At 44.1% G+C, this 21646-nt stretch overlaps 1 protein-coding gene across 2 annotated transcripts in view; it reads right to left on the reverse strand.

Moving 5' to 3' along the window:
- Positions 1-6178: 6178 nt before the first annotated feature.
- dntt (deoxynucleotidyltransferase, terminal) overlaps positions 6179-21646 on the reverse strand; it is a 69956-nt gene continuing 54488 nt past the window's right edge. For both annotated transcript variants that reach the window (XM_051076561.1, XM_018681090.2), the window contains one exon: positions 6179-7131. In XM_051076561.1, the coding sequence (XP_050932518.1) occupies positions 7045-7131 (87 nt within the window). In that variant the 3' untranslated portion in view covers positions 6179-7044. The remainder of the gene's footprint in view (positions 7132-21646) is intronic.

The following is a 21646-nucleotide window of genomic DNA, read 5'->3' on the forward strand; positions in this document are numbered from 1 at the left end:
AGGAAAGTGTGAGGAGGCTGATTGCCGCCGGCTGTCTGATCCCTTATCGCTCTGCCTGTTTGATTGCAGCCTCAGACCAGACCTGCGTTTTTCTAGTCGACGGACAATATAATGGTTTACCCTGTGATCTGTGTTTAAATGTAGGAAATGTAGCAGGTCTCCTGTGAACGGAAAGACGGCGTGTTGATAAATTAAGTCAAATAAATTAGGACAGAGACTCATTCTGTGGCAGACTGACAATTAAAGATGCCTTGGGAATCACCCGGTGATAACATCCATCTCCTCTTTTAAATCCATTAAACAGGAGCAATCATCCAGATTGACACAATGAGTGCTAATGAAAAAAGAGATCACATGACTGTTCAGTAACAGCCTCAATCTGGTTTCAGTCGTCTCCTTTAAAGGAGCAGTTCTACATTTTATGTCTGAGAAGCTACACTCAACAGCCAGTTAGCTTAGCTTAGCTTAGCATAAAGACTCGGCACCATTTAAAGATCTGAAATGAGAAGTTGCAGGAGTATTTGAGGCCGGGTGCAGTGACTTCCTTCAGCCCTGTCAGCACCACTGCCTTTAAAACCAGCCTGCTTGACTTCTCTCCAGTTCTCCACTGACTCCTGGTAAACGGCAAACACCTTGTTCTCTCACTGCCTTTGGTCTGGATGTTTGCAGGCAGCTCATGATGTGTGTTGGCGGCGCTCATTCAGTCTCCCTTCCAGGGTCTTTGCTCTTGTACTCGTGTTCCACAGAAAGTCCATTTTCAAAGGTCAAGAATGAACCTTCAGACGTTCAGCCTGAGTCTTTCTGTCTGTTATGAAGAGGACAGAGGAGTTCACAGCAGCTCTTCACAGCCACCAACAAGCAATTTTAAGCTCATCTAAGTCTGAAATGATGCAATGATAACAGTGGAAATGAAATGAGTTTTACATTAATTGGAAAATCAAAGCTGTTCCCATTTTGCACACTGAAGTAAACCAGTGGAGGAAAAAATGTAAAATGAAGTGCAGAGAGGCTGCCTAGTCACCCAGGACAATGATCTCAGTTTACAGCAAATATCCTACATATCAGGATTTACTGATAAACTCCACAGCACCACCTTTAACAAGTGAGAAATCCAAGATGGAGCACAAACTAAGAAAACAGTCGAGTAACCCTCCAGATGTGACATGGACAAGTGTGTGTTTATCCAGAGAGGCTGAAGGCAATACGTTGCTGGGATATTGTCAACCCACTGTTGCCGAGTGCTTTATGTTTTCATTTTTTACTCAATCCATCGGGGCGGCGTGTGGCCCGGCCCTCGAGGGTGGCCAGACGTAGGTGTTTATTCAGCATGAAATGAGGTGAAGCCTAAAAATACATGGGGGTCGGGGTGGGCGCCGGGCAGGGTTAAATGGTTGGCCCTCCATTCAAAGAGCCACAGAATGAACAGCGCCGCCTCATTAGCAGCCTGATATGGAAGCAGGTCCATCTGGAATAGCAGGCAGAGCAACTGAGGAGACTGGGACTCAGCACAGAGAGACGGGGGGGGTTAGAAATAGCTGAAAGATGAACAGACTGACCGCAGGACACACACACACACACACACACACACAGCACAGCAACAGAAGCAAAGTGGACAAAGAGTGTGATACTGATAAGCAACACACACACACATGCTCCCTGAAACTCTCAAGGAAAAGAACAGGCTCTGTCTGTATGAATGCAGTTCAGTCTTAAACTCTCAGAGGATGATACAGTAAATATCAACACTACACACTGTTAGAGTGGTGACATTAGCATTGTACACGCCTTTCTTTAACAGGTCTGTCAGTAATTCAGTATTGCACTGACATGAAGCTGGAGAGATTCACTACATTCACATCTACATTTCCTCATTTGTCAGATGCTTTTATCCAAAGGAAGTTACAGGTGAGGGACGACACTGAACGCTTCAGAGCAGCAGGAGACCGTGAAGTGAGAACTAAACACTAAATCTGCTGAATAAGGTAAAGTGTGAGGAGGTCTGACAGGACTTAGGAGCTGGTTCCACAAACCAGAACTGAGATTGGCTCGTGTGCAGGGATGGTGATGCCAGACGACGATCCTCGGAGGAACACGGTGTCTGAGAAGGAGCAGAGGCCTGAACGACTGAGTCCAGACCCAGAGCTCTCTCTCCTCAGGCTGCGTTAGAGCGCTGCACTTGATTCAGGCGGCCATGTTTAACCAGGGGAGGTCAATGAGCAGCAGAGTGACATGTGACCTTCGAGGCTGATCAGAGACCAGACGCAGCACTGACCATTTCCAAGTGTTTCACTGTGTGTGAAGGGAAGTGCAGAGGTCAAGGTGAGAGATGACCATGGTCTGAACCAACAGACAGGTAAGACCATGCAGGAGGTGGAGTACACTGCACAATTTCCATTACAGCTGTGCCATGTACATGCAACCATACAACCACTGTAAAGAAAACAGTGCACACACATTCATACAAACAGCTCGGACTCTGTCTCTGCCACAGAGCAGAAAGCAGAGGGAGGAGTGGAGCGTGGTGACATGTTGCAGCAGATGGCTCATCTCCTCCTCCTCATCCTCCTCCTCTCTTCCTCTCATTCCTCGGCCACCTGTGGAGGAGGACATGCACTCCCTGAAACTGTCCGCCCTCCTCGAATTCAGGGATGCAGGTCATTTATCATGAGCCGAGCAGGTCACCCCAAATTAAAGTTTGTTGTGCGTGTGTGTGATTTTTCTCACACACATCACTCTGTAGTCGTCAGACTGAATGAGTCTGAAAGTCACAGTGACATCCATGAAGAACATCTCTACTGATCACACACATCACGTGTGTGTTTCCAAGCAAATTAAAAGGCCGTGTGTTTTGCAGAATGAAAATGAAACAGCACCTCCTCTTTTTTCCTTTGACAGATTTACATACTGTGCCTGTGAGACATTTTGCAGCTCTCTTAACGTGGTGAACAAAAGTAGATCTGTGCAGAGCCCATAGGTGGTGACAGGGTCACAATGAGAACTTGATGAGTCTTTGTTTCTGGTTAACGCCGACGTCTCAGAGCTCAGTCTCCTCCTCGCTCTCTGTTCTTTTGTTTCAGAGCCGGCCACGGCCGTGCGTCGCCTTCACTTCTCTCCGGCTGAGTTGACGTTGTGACAGGCCTTGAGAGGCAAGGATACACAGTGTCCTTATTCTGTCACCTTCCCCCATTGGCTTTGACTGGCCCCAACACATGCATTCAAGCCCCTACAGCACAGCCAATAAATCACTGTCTTCGGATACAATACAAGAAAAAGTTTGCTGAAGGAGCTCGGCTCAGACGTTATCAGTGTTTGGTCCCGATCTATTTTGGTCCTCTCCTTTTCAGTGGCTGACATGAAAGGATAGATATGCCAGTGGCTCAAACTGTGATGTTCTTCGCTGCGTTGATGGTTTGGAGAATAATCAGACTGATCTAGCTTTCTGCTTCTTTTTGGCATTTCATTCACAGATGCTTCTCTCACCTCTCAGTGATGTGTCCACGCAATTATTCACATTACACACTTACTCACTCATCGTTCATCGATGACCTTTTGTCACATAACTTTGAGAGGAGTGACACTTCATTTTCCACCTCCAGAGCGTCTCTGGGGCAGCTTTATGGCTGATGCATGTTCCCCCAGGTCCATGCGTCCTCCTCAAAGAGCCACTCATTAATCTTTGAGCACTTCCTATCAATGCAAACCGTCCCCGTATCATCAGCTCTCTCAATCAACCTCATATTATCCTCAGTGACAAATTGTCAGAGCTGCAGAAAGACCTTACGCCATCTCATGCTGCAGTGTATCCATGGACGAGCTGTGAGACAACCTTTACTAAACCTGTTTTCTGGTGCGTTCATGAGGTTGCACATGATGCACCAGAAAAACTACTTATTAAACTACTACTTAAAAAACCTGCATATAAACACTATTTTTGGTGTAAAGAGTTTCTAAGTATATAAGTGGTCTTTTGCATCTCTTTATGGTCATTCTGTGCCTCTTTGTAACCACTTTGCGTCTCTTTATGGTCATTCTACGTCTCACTGCAGTCGTTTTTGTTGACTTTCCAGTAACAAATGGTAACAGTGACTTTACACACAGGCTCTGATTAAGTCTGCCAGGAACAGGCTCAGAGGCCTGGGGGGGGTCAGTCAGTAATCCATCCATAAACGCGTCCCTGTGCACATGCTTGTTAAAAGGTCAGGAGTGAGGCTGCGATGCTGCGAGACACAGAATGAGTGAGACCCGGCTGCTATAGACCATCGAGGTGTCAATATAAAGCTCCTGTGCCATGATGGATCCGGCAGAGTTAAAAGAATGGGTGTCAGACAGCGATGATTGAAGGCTTTTGGTGCTGGAATGTCAGTGAGGGAAAACTGGGGATTGGAAATGATTGCATAGGTAGAAATGAAAACTGATTGGATGGCAAAATACATTTTTTGTCAGCACATCGAGCACTTTTATGCAAATTCCTGCAAGCAATTTTTCATATATTCACACATCTGTCATCTCAGTCAGACCTCAGACATCAAGCATGCAAAAAAAGTGTTGTGCCAGACTGCGAGGAGCCAGTGATTTGCATAGAGAATGGCCACGTGTGATTGGCTGCGAGTGACGAATAAACAAATGAGTTCGATCTGAGGGTTTAGAGTTGAACTATTTCTCAGGGTGACACTGAAATGTACAGTAATGAGTCAATAGAAGTTAAATCATTTTCTCCACCAAATATTTAGTGTTTGTACATCAGGGAGGACTGGTAGGCACTCAGTGACTCTGAGTTTCAAACAGTCGAATAAAAGTCAGAGGACGTGAAGAGGCAAAGCAGAGGAGTAGGTTTGTTTTTAACTTTGCTGGGGACGTTTTTTGTTAACCTACAGCAGTGTATGTGTGTACTTGCTCTCTCTTTCATGCCTACACACACACACACACACACACACACACAACAAAAGCTTGACTGTTTTTCTGTAAACCATCTTCAAACCTCACCTGGGACTCTGAGGCCCTGTCCTTTCAGTATGATAATCTGTGCTACACAGCTCGACAGACTCCTGCAGCTAATGATGCTACTGGACAACACGGTCAATCATCCTCTGTATGTCGCTCTTTTAATCTCAATCAAAATGGCTGGAGGAGTTAAAACGTTGTGTTAACACAGACGGGGTCTGAGTGTGTGTGGTGAGACTATAACTGTGCGTAAAGTTTATTAACGTGCTCTCCAAATCAATTGTCTGTATGATAATTAGAAATCACCAGAGTTCACTGAGGTTAAGTGTTGAAGTGCTCCAGTGTAATCAGCTGTATTCATGGTAATCTCCTGCAGTATAGATGCAGTAACTAAAAGACAAGATGCTCTCACTTAATAATCCATGACACCGTGTAAATGTATCACTCCATAGGAGATTAAATGTTTTGTCCTTACTGAGCTTAATTCTTTGCTCTTCAGCTTTACAAACAGTTTAAGATTCTCTAAGACCAAAACAACAATGTGTGAATTCTTAAATTGAGTGCTACAGCCTTTAAATCCCTTTACACTGCTGAATATTTAATGTGAAAGTCGAAATCCCATTCGCACTTGAAAAACAATTAGGAAAAAGAGAGCAGGACAAATGTAAATTTATTGAGGTCAGCTTGATTTTATTTTACTCTGGAGAGATCTCCTATTTTTTTTTTTGGTTTTTTAAAAAAAGAGAAAGTTTTTAAAGTGGAAACATTAGATGACCCAGGAGAGCAGGGTGTCGGGGCTCGCTCCATCTGGTTAACACTGCAACTCAGAGCCTTTAAAGTTTGTTTTGTGTCAGCGAGGTTGAGAGAGAGCAGCACAGCGGGAGAGAGAGAGAAAGACAGAGACCAAGAGGGGGAAAGAAGAAAGGGTGGAGGGAGGAGGCCCGGGTCAAGTCCTCAAAGTGCCGGACTGTTCTACTTAAAGATCTTTAAATAGGGTGATTCACTAGAATGCCTTGCTCTCATCTGTCTCTGCTCTCATTGAGGCACCATGGGAGAAAGCAGAGGCTGAGCATCATGGGAAAGTGGGTTGGGGTGTAGACAGCAGGGCAGGTCGTGTCACCAGTGAAGTCAGACTCACCCGAACTGCCCGCAGGGATCAATAAAGTTTCTTCATTAGTGGATCCTCGTCCTACAGAGCCACCGTACAGCTGAAAAATAAGGACACAAATCCTGGTAAACAACCATCATACATAAAACATAAGCCAAAGTCAAAGCAATAAGATAATGGATGCCTTCTGCACTGGAGCCAGAGTCGCTCTGAACGCCCAGATCCATCCATGTGGTTAGTGGACTCATTTACCTTCCGTCTGAATTCTTCATGATTTCCCGGTGCAGCTGATTGCCTCTAATTTCAGCCGAGCATCTGGGGAAGGGGATTCATTGTGGAACAAGAGTGGAGGCTATGGGTCTTTGGATAGCGGAATGCCAGCTAAATGATCTCCAGTGGACGTAGGTTTAAATGGAGGCTAAATGGCGACGCGGAACGCTCCTCTGTTTGAAGCTCATTACCCGCCTCTCAATTCCCCGGAGACCTGGCTCAGCTTCACGCCGAGCACTTTCCTGCCAGGAGGAGGTTGATTACAACATTTTGCTCAACAAAAGCTCCCTTCCCCGTCGCTTCCTGCCTTCTCCCTCACCCTCCCTTTCTCTCTGTGGTCACCCCCTTCTCTCTTCTGCTTCCCTCTGTGTTTCTTTCAGACTCTCCCTCTCTCTCTCCTCTGCACCTCGCAGGCACCCCAGGCGACGCACACTCTGACTGATTTGTCTTTGTGTCCTGCCTATGAAGACAACACTTACAGACAGGCGAGCCGTGAATGGTAAAGGAGCTTGTTTACTCGCTAGCAGACAATAAGAAGAATTATGAATCATACAGCAGCATGTAATCCAGACAACAACAACAACAATAATAGCAACAACAACACAAAAGTGTATGGAAATCAAAAGCTGTTTGAAAGTGAATCACAGGAGAGCCGCAGAACGGCAAGCAGATGGGATAAACACTGATGTACGCAGAGGGTATCATCCAGCAAGGGAGGAGCAGGCCTACGCATTTCTCTGCCAAGGCTCGATGTACTCGAGACCCAGATGGGCAAAGATGTCCTTTTCAGTCGTGGCTGCCAGGAACTCGTTCTAGAGAGAGGACAAACAAACAGAAAGTCACTGACTTGTGCAGGAATGTGCGTGGATTTGTCTCGGTGACACCACAGCACATCCGCAGATTCTATTCCTGACAATATTCATGTCTTGTACTCGCAGCTTTAACTGTGTTTGTATTTGAACTCTTATCTCCAAAGCTGTCAATATCAATTTAGGATTTTATTCGCCCACTTTGTGCCAAGGCCCAAACATGCCGTGACTGTGCAGATTTACATTTGACCGTCCACCTCCCCTCCAACCCATAAACACTCTAACCTTGCTCTAAGTGATTGCACTCTTCAGCAGATGAGTATTTTCCCTGACAAATCACGACAGGGCTATTAACTGCTGGCCGTCGACCAGCGCCATGTGATGGGTTATGTCTCTATAGGAGCGGTGACGAGGCCTGACTCACCTTGGGAGTGAGACAGCCCGGAGAGAGAGAGAGGGCTGCGATTCTGACACATCCTGCCTTCAAGTGCTAAACTGGACCTGACACGTTGTGAAGAGATGGCAGAAAAACCAAGAGCGAGTCGGCTCCCACTGCCAGCCGACGGCACAGATAACTGAGAGAAACTAGTAGGCAGTCAGGAGAGGGGAAAAACACTACAAGGCACGTCTCCCTCCGTGCCGGCTTGTTTTTGATAATGCAAATGACAGGTTAGCCGGGCGGCGGGGAGGTTTGGGTGCACGCTGCATGAAGCTCTGCTCATCTCTTTTAAGTCTAATTTAGGTTTAAGTTAAAGCAAAATTCTTTTATACAGTTTGTGGTTTTAGTCGTCATTCCTGACAGAAATAAGGAGAAAGAAGCCTACATTTGGCCAAGTCATCTTCACTTGAAAGAGAGCACATCCATCCTTCTTCTCCTCCCCCTGCCAAGAATCGCCACCTTAACATGGTGGAGGGAACAACTGCCCCTGGTAGGGTCTCCCATGGCAAATTGGAGGGGCAAGGGAGTGATTCACAAACCCTGACAGACCTGCAGCAGCTGGCCTGGGCCCCCTCCTGGAGCCAGACCGGCCACCAGATGCTCAGCAGTGAGGGGCCAGGTCAGGACACAGAGTCGGCGTCCCGTGGACCAACACCTGCAGGGACAGGTATTGGGGTCAGGTGTTTTGCAGACAAAGGTGGAGACCCTGGTGCACAGGAAAACCATGTGCAGTATGAACTATGGAGTTACAGCGGGGGATTAGAGAAACCTGGTCTCTAATCTGTTTTTTACAAGTGCACATGTGTGTGACACAAGACTGCAGACAGGGAAATTAGTGAGAAAGCTCAGTCAGAAAGCTGAATCTTCTTCATTCATACAGTTCAAATAAGATCCAAACTGAGGCTGGGAGTAATCTGATTACAGACCTGGAGTTACAGTCACCAGGTTACTACAGTGGATGTAGAGGTGATTACCTGGTAACCCTGTTTCTCTGAGTGACCTGGTTTTTAAATGCATGTAAACACACTGACTAAAACCAGTCCAGGCTCAAATAAAAATATACAACAAGGATGAAATGATAAAAACAAGACCCAGGTTGTAATAAGGTTCACTTCTGAAAATCTGTTGACTGACATGAGGTTAGTTCTGTTTCCATGTATCAGCACTGTCCTGGGAAACATCATCTCTCTTTCACAAAGAACAGTGTATTGTTGGTGAAACAGAATTATATTTGAGTGAAACCATCTCAAGGCCCATTAAATGGTCCACCACTGCCTGTATTTTTTCACTGTTGTCATAACCCTGAGACCATTTATTGCTATCACCACTCAAAACACATGAAATGCAGACACACATCGCTGCGATTTATGGCGCAGTAAGCTATACTCTATTAAACATAAATATAAAGTATACAGTACAGTGGTAAAAAGTGGAGGAGAAATGGAAGAAAACAGGAAAGAAAGGACAAGGCTGATGTGATTTGTAGTAAATCCACATCCTAACAACACATGGCAGGGCTTATTGTTCAGGAGATCCACCTAAAGGAGAAGACACAGGGCACAGATGAGATTCTCAACATTACCAATTTAGCCATTGTCCTGGATCAGGACTAGAGCCCTCTCTCCGCTGAACTGTCCACTTTCTTCAACTCCTACAATCCTTACACGCCCTCAGGGAGACGCTGCTTTATTTACTTAGCACAACACAGTGTGGGCTCTCTGAGAGATAAATCCACAAACCTTCTGTACGTCTGAGTTCTCCCCTTCAGGCATTCACAGGGAAAATACAGATGAAATGGCAAAAAGCTGCTTTTATTCCAGAGCTTTTTTTTTTTTTTTTTTTTTGGTTTATCAGAGTTTAGGAACAGAGCAGCGGTTAATTAGAGAGAGAGGTTATCTGTCTGACACACTCAGGTTCTCAGTGACTGGCACGCCATCAGCACCACAAGCCAGAATGGAAGAGGTGTGTGTTACTGCGAGCCAGTGTCCTTGACTTAATAAGCCGCTAATCAGCTACATGTTTCTCTGTCCGCCGCGTAATGACATCCCTCGTGGACGTGAACACATATCAGTTCCTGCGAAACATCTGCCCCTTCTCTGCTGCCCGTCATCCTCTCTCTGCCACCCGGCCCACTGCTTGATGGATGGAGCTGATGGACGTGGCTGCCTGCCCGACTCCAACCCGACTCAACCGACACATCAAAGGGAGAGAGCGAGGGCGAGAGACAAAGAGACAGAGGGAAAAGCTGGAACGCTCTTCAACCCTCCCAGCCAAGCTAACAGCGAGCATCTGAAGGACAGACACATGGAGGGAGCTCAGTATCAAACCAAATGTTCATTTCCACCACTGGTCTGACGTAAACTATAAAACATCAAACTGCAAACTAATAAAATTAACTCAGAGTAAATACATGAGATTTAGATATTTAAAGCTCTCAACTGTAAGAATCATGACACAGGTTGTTTGAATCTAACACAGAGGTGGATAAATCTGCTGCTGAATGTGGAAACTCATATTAATTAAACATGTGGAGCAAATAGACGGTGTTTTAAAAACAATAAGAAAAGACAGAGTTGATGTAGTGGAGGATTTCACCGCTCTCCTCCTCTCCATAACAAACTGATTAAACCCTGATAACTTCAGATCCAGACATCTGACAGCTGAAAACCTTCATCCAGTTAAAATCTGTAGTTGAAAAGGACCAAAATATAAAAAGTGCATCATAAAAATGAGGCTTAAAACCACAACGCTGACACATGTACAACAGGAACATATGAAACAAGTCTTTACCCTGATTAAAACTACAGATGAAAAATACTGGAAACAAGTGGAGTCATCTTTAGTCCTATATTTATATTATCTCTTTAAGATTTACAGGTTTGTGGATGTTGTTTTGGTCTGACAGGAGAATAATGTCATTTCAGCTTTTCTCTAAATGTTGGATTGATGTTCACCAGGTGGCTCCAAATGAAAGCTAATGTTGGATGTAACTACATTACAATGCAGCTATGTCCAGATGGTTAAAATAGTTCACAGTGCAGATCAGAATGAACAACCACAGTGACTGTGCAGACACAGTCCTGATATTTACACAGATCTGAGAAGGTCAGGGGAAACGTTATTATCCCAGACGGTGAAATTCAGCTGGTCAAGGAGCAGAAACACACAGAGCGGTCTTAAAAACAAATATACATAAATATACAGCCCCCCCCGATGCCTGCACTCACTCCCACACTGCTGCAGAAACAGCTAAATACTTCATGTTCAGTGGACGACATGATCCCTGACGTAAATACTTCACACACAGCCGACCGGTGCTGAATCTACAACTCATGCGTTGAGTGTTTAGAGTATGTAAAGTTACCTGTGTACAATTTATAGATTATATAAGAGAAAGAATATGTGATGAATCTTATATAAACACTGCAATTTTAACTCAAGGCAGAGAGAGAGAGAGAGAGAGAGATCTTTAGAGACGAAAAGGAAACAGACGTCTGTGAAGAGAACCAAGCTAAAGGTCACACGGAGAAGTATGCAAACACAGCCCGAAATCCATGCAAATTCACTTATACAAACTCACTGGTAGGAAAATGTATCTGAACAAAAACCTCAGCGAGAGTGCTGCTGTCATCTCACTTTCAGTTCTGTCTGTCTGCTCGGCCACAGCAGCAATGACCCTGCATCAAGAGCTCGAGTGCTGAGGTCAAACTCAATGGCAGACGCACATAAAGCTTTCAGAAGCATCTGTTCTAACGTCTACGTTTTCACTGTGGGAGGAACAAATACAGACTGAGGACATCCACCTTTATATAAGGAGCTCAAGGGACCATTAAAGAAAAGATGCTCAGAAGCAAAAAGCAACGGGATGTTTTTTCCCCCACATAAATTTCAGGTTATCAAATCAGCTTTTTTTTCATTTGGACTCTCACTTCTTCTCTCACTGACAGTTAGAAACAGATTACTTTATTGCCAAGAGATCAAGAGAAAAAAAATCCTTTGATTGCCTCTAAGTTAATTTGTCTTTATTGCAGCACACAGGAAAGGGCTGACAGGGGCAGAAAAAGTGGGAAGTCGATTATGCCCCTGTGTCTTCCTCCTGTAACGATCCGGCGCACGCCCACGCTTCCCCTGTGCTCCGGTCTGCAGGAGCTCAGTTCACAGGACAGCCTGAGCAACCAGAGAGGGCACAGACACCTCACTAATCACACCAGCAATTAGTGCAAGCATCATAAAGCACCGCTGCCTATAAAACAGCTATTGAGTTTAGTGTTATCGTCATTACCTATCCTTCCTCGGCTTGCTAATCAGCCCGTGCACTGGGCAGAGAGGCAGACGGGCAGCAAATAATGAATTCCTAATCAGAAACAATGGGATCCTCACTCCACGTCCCTGGTGTTACGGCTCTTTGCTCCTGTGGAGGAGTAAACATTTGCAAATCAAAGTTATTTAGTTGATTAGGCTGCCCAAAGGTAATGAGCAGATACAGCAGCCAGTCTGAGAGAAGGGTAATAACACTTCTGTGTTTTTCCACAGTTCCCATAATGTTGTCACGAACAACTTTGACAGTTGGAGACATATTTCATCAGGATATTCTGCTGTGGCACCATGAACGCAAAGAAAATGGGTCATGAAACCTTATTACTTTAATAAAAACCTTCAAATGTTCTCAACAAGTCCTCTGACGGCTGCAGGAGATACGCCACAGGTAAACTGTCATTTGATGAGGTTAGAAGACCTTTGTTGTCATGGCTACAATAATAATCCTGTGGTTACAGATATCAAACCCACGACAGCCATGATTAAAAGAAAGAACATCTGCTAGAAATGGGATATAATGTGAATATAGATTTACTATTAATTACTGTTTGTGTTATTATTAGATGACAAACACAATGAAAATTCGTCAGTAGAAGAGAGAGAGTCTGTCAGTATGTTTATCACCATAAAACAGACATAAAGCAACAATCTGTTAAAGTAAAAACACCTTCTGAACGAACAAATGTCACATTCATTCTCTTCCATATGAAAGTGACTCCTGTCATGGCTAATGTAAACTGTTACTTGCAGTGATGTGCAGGTTGACAGCTGGTCCCACGGCTCGGGTCAAAGCGGCGTTAAGACTAAGTTATAAGTGACTTACTTAGTCCAACTTCTCACTTCTTAAAGCTCAGGGGAACATTTACGTTGTTAGTTAATTTACTAAATTATTTATTACAGATATTTTTAGTTTAACAAGCAACTTAAAAGTAGCTGAAAATCTTTTTTGTGCTGACCTCAAATGCTTGAACTTCTCACCTCAGCGCATTAATGTAGAAGTGTATTCCAGGGTGCATGCAGGGATAAAAAATACCAGTATTATTATTCCCTCTGAAAAACAACATGTCAACTTAAATTGTGCCCTGGTGAGATGTTTCTTTGCTGCCGTCCTGTCCTGTTTAATATGTATTTATTAGTCCGACGTCTTCCTGAAGTTCATCAGTGAAGTTCGGGGGAATCTTGTGACGTGTGAGATTGGCTGTCTGCCACAGTCGTATGAAGTTCTCTCTAATCTGCAGAGCCTGTAATTGTAGCTTGATTCTTCCTCATATGGACCCAAACAGAACACTCTTCTAATGATAACAATAAATTAACTTTCTCTGCTCCACTGAAGCCCATAAATAATTAATTCGTTTGTTGAAGAGGAGCTGGTTTTGCATGACCAATTTGTTTCCTGCTCCAGACAGTGTGATCGGATGCTGCTGCCTCAGCACTCCTTTCATTCTGCTCAATTAAAACAGCACATTGGCAAAATATAAGCTTTGTTAGGGAATTTTAAGATCGCATTTTCTTACTAATACAAATACCAAGATCTCCTGAGTGCTTGGTTAAGTCACACCAGCAGATCATAGGATGGGATCATGGGATATGTTAGATTTTGTATATTTTCTGGCCAAAATTCCACTTTTAAAAGTGCATCTCTTCGAACATCGTCCTGTTTCTGTCCAGCTGCCAAAATCCAGATAACAGACGAGAGAAACTCATTAAAAGAAAGGAAAAAAACAAACAAGTTGCCTAAGTTACCTTGTACTCTGAGCAATGAGCTTAATGAGCAGTGGGTGAGTGAGTGCTTGGTGAGGTTGGACTCTGCCTGAAAGCAGAACCTGCAGACACTAGCTGAGGGCTATTTCCATCTCCTCTGCATGTTTAATTACAGAACGCTCACTTCAGGCTTCTGGAGGAAAAACGTCCACATTTCCATGGGTGAATTTCATCAGTCGGAGAGGATGATTGCCGACTGTGATCAACCCAAATATCTTTGCTTCCACTGTCAGAGAATTTGTTCTGTTTGATTCTGCGACCACAGTAGTGGAGGTGGTGAGAACACAGCACATAAATCAACCAGCAGATCTGTCTGTAAGGGCACTCAGGCTTCTATTTCTGTGACAGTACCGGTGGGCTTCACAGAGACATTTTTGCCAGATGCACAAACTGTAGCCTGATTTTCTTGACGGCCCTCATTGTGTATTTTGGTAACCGACTGTCATGGTGAATGTGCCACTGGGGAGCCAAAGGTTCAATATAGTGTGTGTCAGTAATGATCAAGCAGTGCAGGGTAATTTTGGTGTCTGGTACATGAGAACAATCAGTCAGAGTTACATGGCAGAGGAAGCTGTCATTTTTCCGTGGTATTTTCATGGCTTTACCGAGGACACCAGCAGATCCTAAAACTTAAAAATAAGCATTTTTTCCATTCTAAACACTTTATCCTTGCTGGCTGTGCTTTTAATAATTATCATCCAACGCAGAACTGCCAATATGCATCACGATTCACAGAGTTAGAAGGCTGGCAAACACCATCCTTCTCCTTCAGTATCATTGAACAGTTTCCTGCATTGTGAGATGGTTCTCTTAGGATCCGGAAACATGTAGCCAAATGCGATATCTCCCTCCCACGGCAATTTAATTTAAGGTACCATATATTTACTTCAGAGTCCCATTGGGAGAGGCTTTTGTGGCTGAGAATCTTTTGTGGTGGATTTTTGCTCTGTCACAAAATAGTGAGAGCGTGGTAGCTCTGTCTGCTGTTAAAGGAAATGAAAAGAAGTGATCTGATTTATCATGACTCATGTCAGAGCCTACACAGGCTGATTAATGTATTCCTCCTAATCACACCCTGGTTCCAACACAGTGTCACTGTGGCCACAAGGTGACAAAAAAAAGAAGCCACATCCTGCACGCCTGCACCATTACAAAAATAGAGCCGGGGATGAAGTGCAGAGCTTCTTATCGGTGCTTTGCCCTCTCATATTTCATCCAAACCAACCACAGTTGTTGGTTCTGCAAACAGAAAATGCATCGCCTCTGATCAGTAAACAGTGTTGAGAATAGCTCGTGTACTAACTCACATAAACTGGGTACAGGCTGAATCATCACTGTATCAACTAACAACAGTGCTGCTAAACAGATGTTTTTTATAGGAAATATTTAGAGTGAATATATCACGTTTACACATCTACATTACCACTGAAGGTGTGAATTACAAACTGCTTTTCTGGTTTTTAATCACTGACTTTGTAGCTTCTTCACTTTTATACATCAGGAGGTGACACCATTTATACAGCAGGCTGTCTTCAGTTTCACACTAAGCTCAAAATGCACTCCACACATTCAACACTGCACTCCTACAAAACTCACCATGGACAGTTTAACAACAGTGAACTCAACAGTCGACAGTTTGGTCAGAGATGCAGGTGTGTTATGCTAGTAGGGGATAACAAAGCCTGGGGCTGCTAGCCTCTAGCAGAGATCAGGAGCAGACTACAGAGGTCTGGTTTCTTTCTAACTCCACACCTCCAGACGTTTCTCATTTCCAAACTTGCAGTATTCAACGCCGACACCTGGAAACACACTTTGATGTGTTAAATTGGTGGAGCTGCCCTTGAAGTCAGTTGCCGATTCCACCTGTTGTGTTCTGTTCAATACAAAACCAGCCCTGTGTGAGACTGTCTCATCTGCTGCATGGCCGATAGCGGATGAAGGCTTCAAGGATGAGAGCTAACTGGTAGGTTGGACAAATGCAGATGTTTCCAATAGAAGGGTTTTTATCAGAGGTGGGAAAGTTAATCAGACTTGTGAAACTGGGTCGTTGCTGCTTCGTGTGGCAGATGGTGAAAAACACACCGACTACAGTCGCAGTTTTCACCAACCATGATTGTTTTTCTGCTCTCCAGCCACAAAAGGCCAGAATATGGTACATTCTAAAACTCAGGTAAACTAGCCACACTTTATGTCTGACACCATGTTTTGATGTGTCAAGAGAAAAGTCTTCAAGGACTGATGACTGATTTATTGGCCTTCTGTATTCTTTTCGGATTATCCTCCCAATGAGTAGGGGTCGGGTGGATGGATGAGTCAACAAAGGTCCTGTGACCTTAACAAAGTACTTATTTTATCCCAAACCGTGATCTTTGATATAAGCTTATATTAGGCTTTACAGGATGTTTTTTGCTATGTCAGTCAGTCATTTTTCAGTGCTCTCCCAAAATAGTGAAGATACGACCATCTATTTTCACCTTAGCTGGCTGAAGATAGCTAGCTAAGGCAAGCTTTATTTACATTAGCTGGGCTGATGACTGAAACACAAAGATGTGGCCCCACTTTTTCCAGTAATGTTAGCTAAGTTAGCTGGCTAACGTTCACGGCATCAAACTTTGTTTTTCTTTATTCGTTTAAAAATTAAAAACTGCATTATAAACTGCAATCATTTCCTCTTTCTTGTCACAGGAAAAGCAGTAGAATGACGCAGAATAGTTTTTTGGACTCAGATCTGTTCAAACAACACTCGTGTCTCGGCAAAGTTGAACCAGGAAATAGTATTTCCGTCAGTTGAAGAAGTGGAGGTCGCTCTTACTCACCAGTGAGGAAACTCTGCTGCTAAAAGCTACTGTTTCAGTCAGCGATAATGGATGTTGTCAGTTCACTTTGTTCATACATGTACTAAACTCCTCAAAATTACAACAACAACTGACCTTTTACCCTCCTTCCTCCTGCTATTCTACAGTGAAAACAGCTGTGACTTTTACAGGGCACGACAGCACAGAGGCCACAAGCTAAGCCTGAATCACCCCAATGATTGTTCAGTGGAGTGTCCCTGTAAATAAATCATGGGGCAAACTGAAACGGCACCCTCGGATAGACGGGTGCCTGTGCCACCGCAAAGGCTTCGTCAATTAATGTTACACGACAAGCAGACATGGCCCGAAACCAGGCCTCCCTGAAACCCTCTGCCATTCACTTTCATCAATAATGGAGCGGGATCTGTCTCCTGGGTGAGCCGACACCCTGGTTCACCCCCCACCCTCCACCTCCAACATCCCCTTCTCTCTCATTATGTTCACTTTCTTTGTCCTCTCCTTCCATCTCCCAAGTTCACAGAGTCAACTCATTTCTTCTCCTCGCACTGTAATTCCAGAAAAATAGATTGCAGGTTGCAGGATTCAGGCGAAGGGGGAATAATAGCCTGCTATTGAATTCCATTTTTTTAGTCATGCAAAACACCAGCTCAATGGAATCTATAAATACTTCCCATCTTTTTTTTTCCTCTGCACCCATTAAGTGCTGGTAGCAAGCACAGTGTGGGCGGCTGGGAGGCTGGGAGAGTGGAGGCAGGGGTACAGAGGGTGAGGTGGCAGTGGTGAAATGGGTGACAGGGGGAAAGAGGGGGAGGGAGAATTCAAGCACAGTAAGTGAACAGATAATATTCATGCAATTATCCTGAATGTGCTTCTTCTCTTTTAGAAATTTTCCTTCCCCTGAATGTGTCCATCACTCTTCTCTCCCTCTTAATTCCCCTTAATTTCAGTCTATTTTTCAGCAGCTCCACATTCCCTCCTCTATCATTACCCCCCTTCTGTCAGGCAATAGCTGTCAATATGATTTATCATTGATGCTAACTGATGTAGTTGTCCCACTGTGAAGGCTGATTAGATGACCATCCTGCTGATACAGCCTCGTCAGGGAAAACAGTCTGCGGGAAAGGCGACAGAGCCGTCCTGTCTCTTTCCTTCTCTTCATGTGTCGCTCTGTCTTTCTCTCTCCCTTGTTGTATTGTCACGACTGCTCCCTTCGCACATTCCCACATCAAACATCACATGCCAGCCTCTTAACGCTTCACGACGCAATGGCTTCACGGAAAAATATATTTGTCCTGTCGGCATAAATTATAATTTGCAGCTGATTTTTTTCCCCTCCCCTGTGCTGCTGTATATTTGCCCTATTTGCCCCAGAAAAACTGTGATGTCAGGCATGAACAAAATCCTCCCCGCCCACGGAAAGTGATGAATTAAAGCACGAGGCCAAAGTACAAACTGTTTGGCAAACAGCAGTGAGAAGCACTCCATCCACAGAAAGTGGAAGTCAGCACAGTTTTTTTGCCACGTTTCATTCCTTTGCTATCATTTAGTTTGAAGCGTTATATGACATGAAACTCAAACTGTGAGAACCAGCCTGTGAAACTCAATGAGAAACACCAGTGAATCAGATATAAAACTGTTTATTAACTGGCTCTGAGACACCAGCTTTACTCCAGCACTGTGCACCATTACCGCAGCAGCCCTCCCACTTCACACTCCCCAATGATTCCCATTAAAGTCCCTTAATTGTTTCTCTGACCTCTATGTGGAACGACCCAGTCACATGGCAACTGTATCCTGAAATGAATGTCCATATTTGCATTGTTCACCTGTCACGGGGGCGTCATTACTTGGGTGGTTGGAGCGAACAGGCGTCTTGTTCCGGGGGAGGGAGGACAAAAGAAGGGTTCTCACTCATCTGTGCTCGTGAATATCTTGATTTTTTAATGACAGCAGTGTCACATGGAGCTCCTCTCATGTCCAAGTGCAACTATTACTTGAAATTTGCTTTAAAAAATCCTAGCAGGTACATCTAGTAAAATAAGCAGAAGCAGAGGAAATTGTCAGCATCTTTAGCGCGGCAGAGAACGAATTATGACAAGGGATCGGTTGGAAAGCCTCAGGAGTGGAATTAGACGTCTCTGCAGCAAACACCTTTACAGCACACTCAATGAATGCTGTCACTGTATAATCCATCATGCATCCATGCTGATTTACCTGTCTGCAATCATTCCACTGGGCTTCCATCTTACAGTCAGAGCCTTTCAAGACCAAACTCAGGGACACGGCAGAGAAAACGTCCAAACCGGTGCGATCAAAGCAAATCCTTGAAATTAAAAATTCCTTGAACCCTTTTTGACTGGCAGGGGGAAAAAACATGAAAATATGTGCAGGCTTTTATGGCAAACCAGCAAACTCCTGTCTTTGTAATACTGAGTGACAGAAGAGAAGAGGGTTCTTAATCAGAACAAATTCAAGAAGACGCTCAGACCTGTTGCACGGCTGCGGCATTAATGTGGACAAAGACACTGCAGCCATGTAGAGGAGATTCTGACTGGAAGTTAATGACCATCAATCAGAGATAACAGGCAGCAGAAAGAGCAGTGATGAATGATCAAACCAGGAGGTTTCACATGTGTGGACTGAATGGGCATAAATTTCCTCGCCTCTCTTTTACCAACTGCTGTGGCTTTAAACAAAGCACTTATGTTGTTCTAATGGAACTGCTTTCTTGGCAAATGTACAAGGACCTCATTTCCACAACGAACTGATGGTATTTGCTGTTATCTGTGTTCTCAGCAGTAGTGTGCAGTCTGCAGTCTTTATTGATTATGTCCTGTTTTAGAGGAGCGCTGTGTGAGGCAGGTGAAAAGGTGACTGGCAGCGACTCAGAAAAGGACCTACAGTGTTTAAACTGATCACACAGACATCAGAGTTGATAGGTGGATGCTGGTGGCCGGGGCAAATTGGTTGTTATATCCCTCGACTGTACTGAGACGTTATCTTACTTCATATGACCTGAGCCACCCAACACCTATCATGTTCATCGTCCAACAGAGGCCACCCTCAAAAAGCCGAGCAGCTCTGCAGTGCTGTGATGCTCAGACACACGAGTCTTTATCTGCCAGATCAGGCTTTAAAACAAGTCACAGTAATGTTGACTGTATGTTGCACAAAATCTGCTAGCATAGGACCATTATCGCAATGGTAAGGACGGGTCACGTCTTTGCAGAGCAACTAAAACAAGACTGGATTTATTTCTCGAGGAGATGTGGGGTGATTTTAACTTTACCTATGGACGTCATTATGTTTTAAACCAGATCTCTGAGTTGGGTTTTATTTTTGCTGTGATTGATGGGCAGAAACAAAACTCTGCTCCTCCAGCATATCTGAGAGAAGACACTAATTCATTTCCATTTTAATCTGTGAGTCACTGTTCTTACAGAAATTCTTAAGGTTCTTCTTCTTTGTCTTCTGTTCAGTACGTCAGTCATTTTTGTGTTAGCTAGCAAGCTAACTTTACCCCACTGTAAAACTCTCAAAACATTAGCCTGGTAGGGTAACATAGCCAGAAAGTATTCAGCTTATAAAGACGTATTTTCACATAAAGGTTAAAATAATTAGTCAGAGTGCTTAAAAAACTGCAGGTTTATGTATGAAAACTCAGCTAACCAGACATTTATCAGAAAAATGTTGAGTTGAGTTCGATTTAATAAGAACCAGACTCCTGATGCACATTATCTGCTCTCATTCACCGGGTTAGTGCTGTGCTCTGATCTCAGGACACTCAGAGTAGCTACAGGGGTTTGGAGGTAAGAATAAAAGCTCAGCTGTTCTCCAGCAGAGCTGAGCTGCATCTGAACCTCAGACAGCAGTTTGACTCCAAACATGGAGGGCCGAGAAAGGATATAATACACAATATCTGGATACAGGTGGAACGAAGCCAAAACTGACTGTTTTATTCAGGTTCAACAGTGTCATTCATTCAATCATTAATTCAAAGACAAAATCTTGATGAAGCTCTCGAGGTAACTATGATAAATGATGTTATTTGGATGTTAAAAATATATAAGGTTGCATCTCGCTATTAACTGACTGGTTTCAGCTGGTTTACCTCTCTGTTGTTTTTACATTTCATAGCGTCCTGCCCCTGTGAAGGCAGGTGATTCACCCCACTGGTGTGGGGCCATTTGGAACGGATATTGCCTTTATACATGGCTGAGCCACTCTTCATTTCAAGGATAACCGAGCCTCAAGAACAGAAAAAGCATCATGAAGTAACAAACAAAAACAAAACTGAAAAGAGGTGCCACAGGAACAGAAGTGAGTGCCAGCCTTAGAAGGAAAGCTGATTGTCTCCACAGTAAATACTCTGAATGCCACTGCAAAACCAGAGGCACCTGGTTTCTACACCTGGCACAGCCCTTCTGTCATCCACATGTTTCCCACTTCACTTTCCTTCCACAGATTATGAAGCAGCAGGACTTTTTCTGCTGCCGTGGCTCCATGCTTGTTTTGGGTTCGTTACCACACATTCCAAGAATGCACATGTTTGCAACATTCGAAATGGTCCAATTTTCTAAATCCTATTTACAAATCCAAATGAATCTTGTAATCTGTAATTTCCTGTGCTTATCTCGTGGCTAGGTGGGAGCTTCTCTTGGAACGTAAGACAAGGTTTTGTGAGAGAAATGGAGAGCGGACAGCCTGTAAATATGAGATATGTTGAGATTCTTTAAATCCTGCAGTCTGATCCCAGCTTAAGAAGCTCCTCCGCATCCAGCTCTGCTCTGCTCCAAGATGTCTTCATGCAGTTTATTGGTCTATTTTTATGACTGTTCAATTCTTCCTGGACAGTGCTGTCACATCACAGAGTGATGTTCTGGCTCTGAGGATGATAATCGCCCATTTACGATTTGTGACACAGTGGGTAAATTATCACCTGACATGACCAGATGACGTTTCCACCTGCCGTGATGACACTGGTACCCATGGTGAGGACATTCCTATCTGCGGTGATAAAACTCGCGCCCACAGTGATAACTATTCTACCCACGGTGAGGATGTTTCCCGCCACGATGACGACGTAGCTACACTACATTCCCATGGCAATGTAGTGCTTTGATGCCATTTTTCCAAACAGTGATGACAATGAAACAAACTATGACGCTCCAGGCTACATTAGCCG

This window comes from Lates calcarifer, linkage group LG16_LG22, assembly GCF_001640805.2.
Source record: "Lates calcarifer isolate ASB-BC8 linkage group LG16_LG22, TLL_Latcal_v3, whole genome shotgun sequence".
In the NCBI taxonomy this organism is placed as follows: domain Eukaryota; kingdom Metazoa; phylum Chordata; class Actinopteri; family Centropomidae; genus Lates; species Lates calcarifer.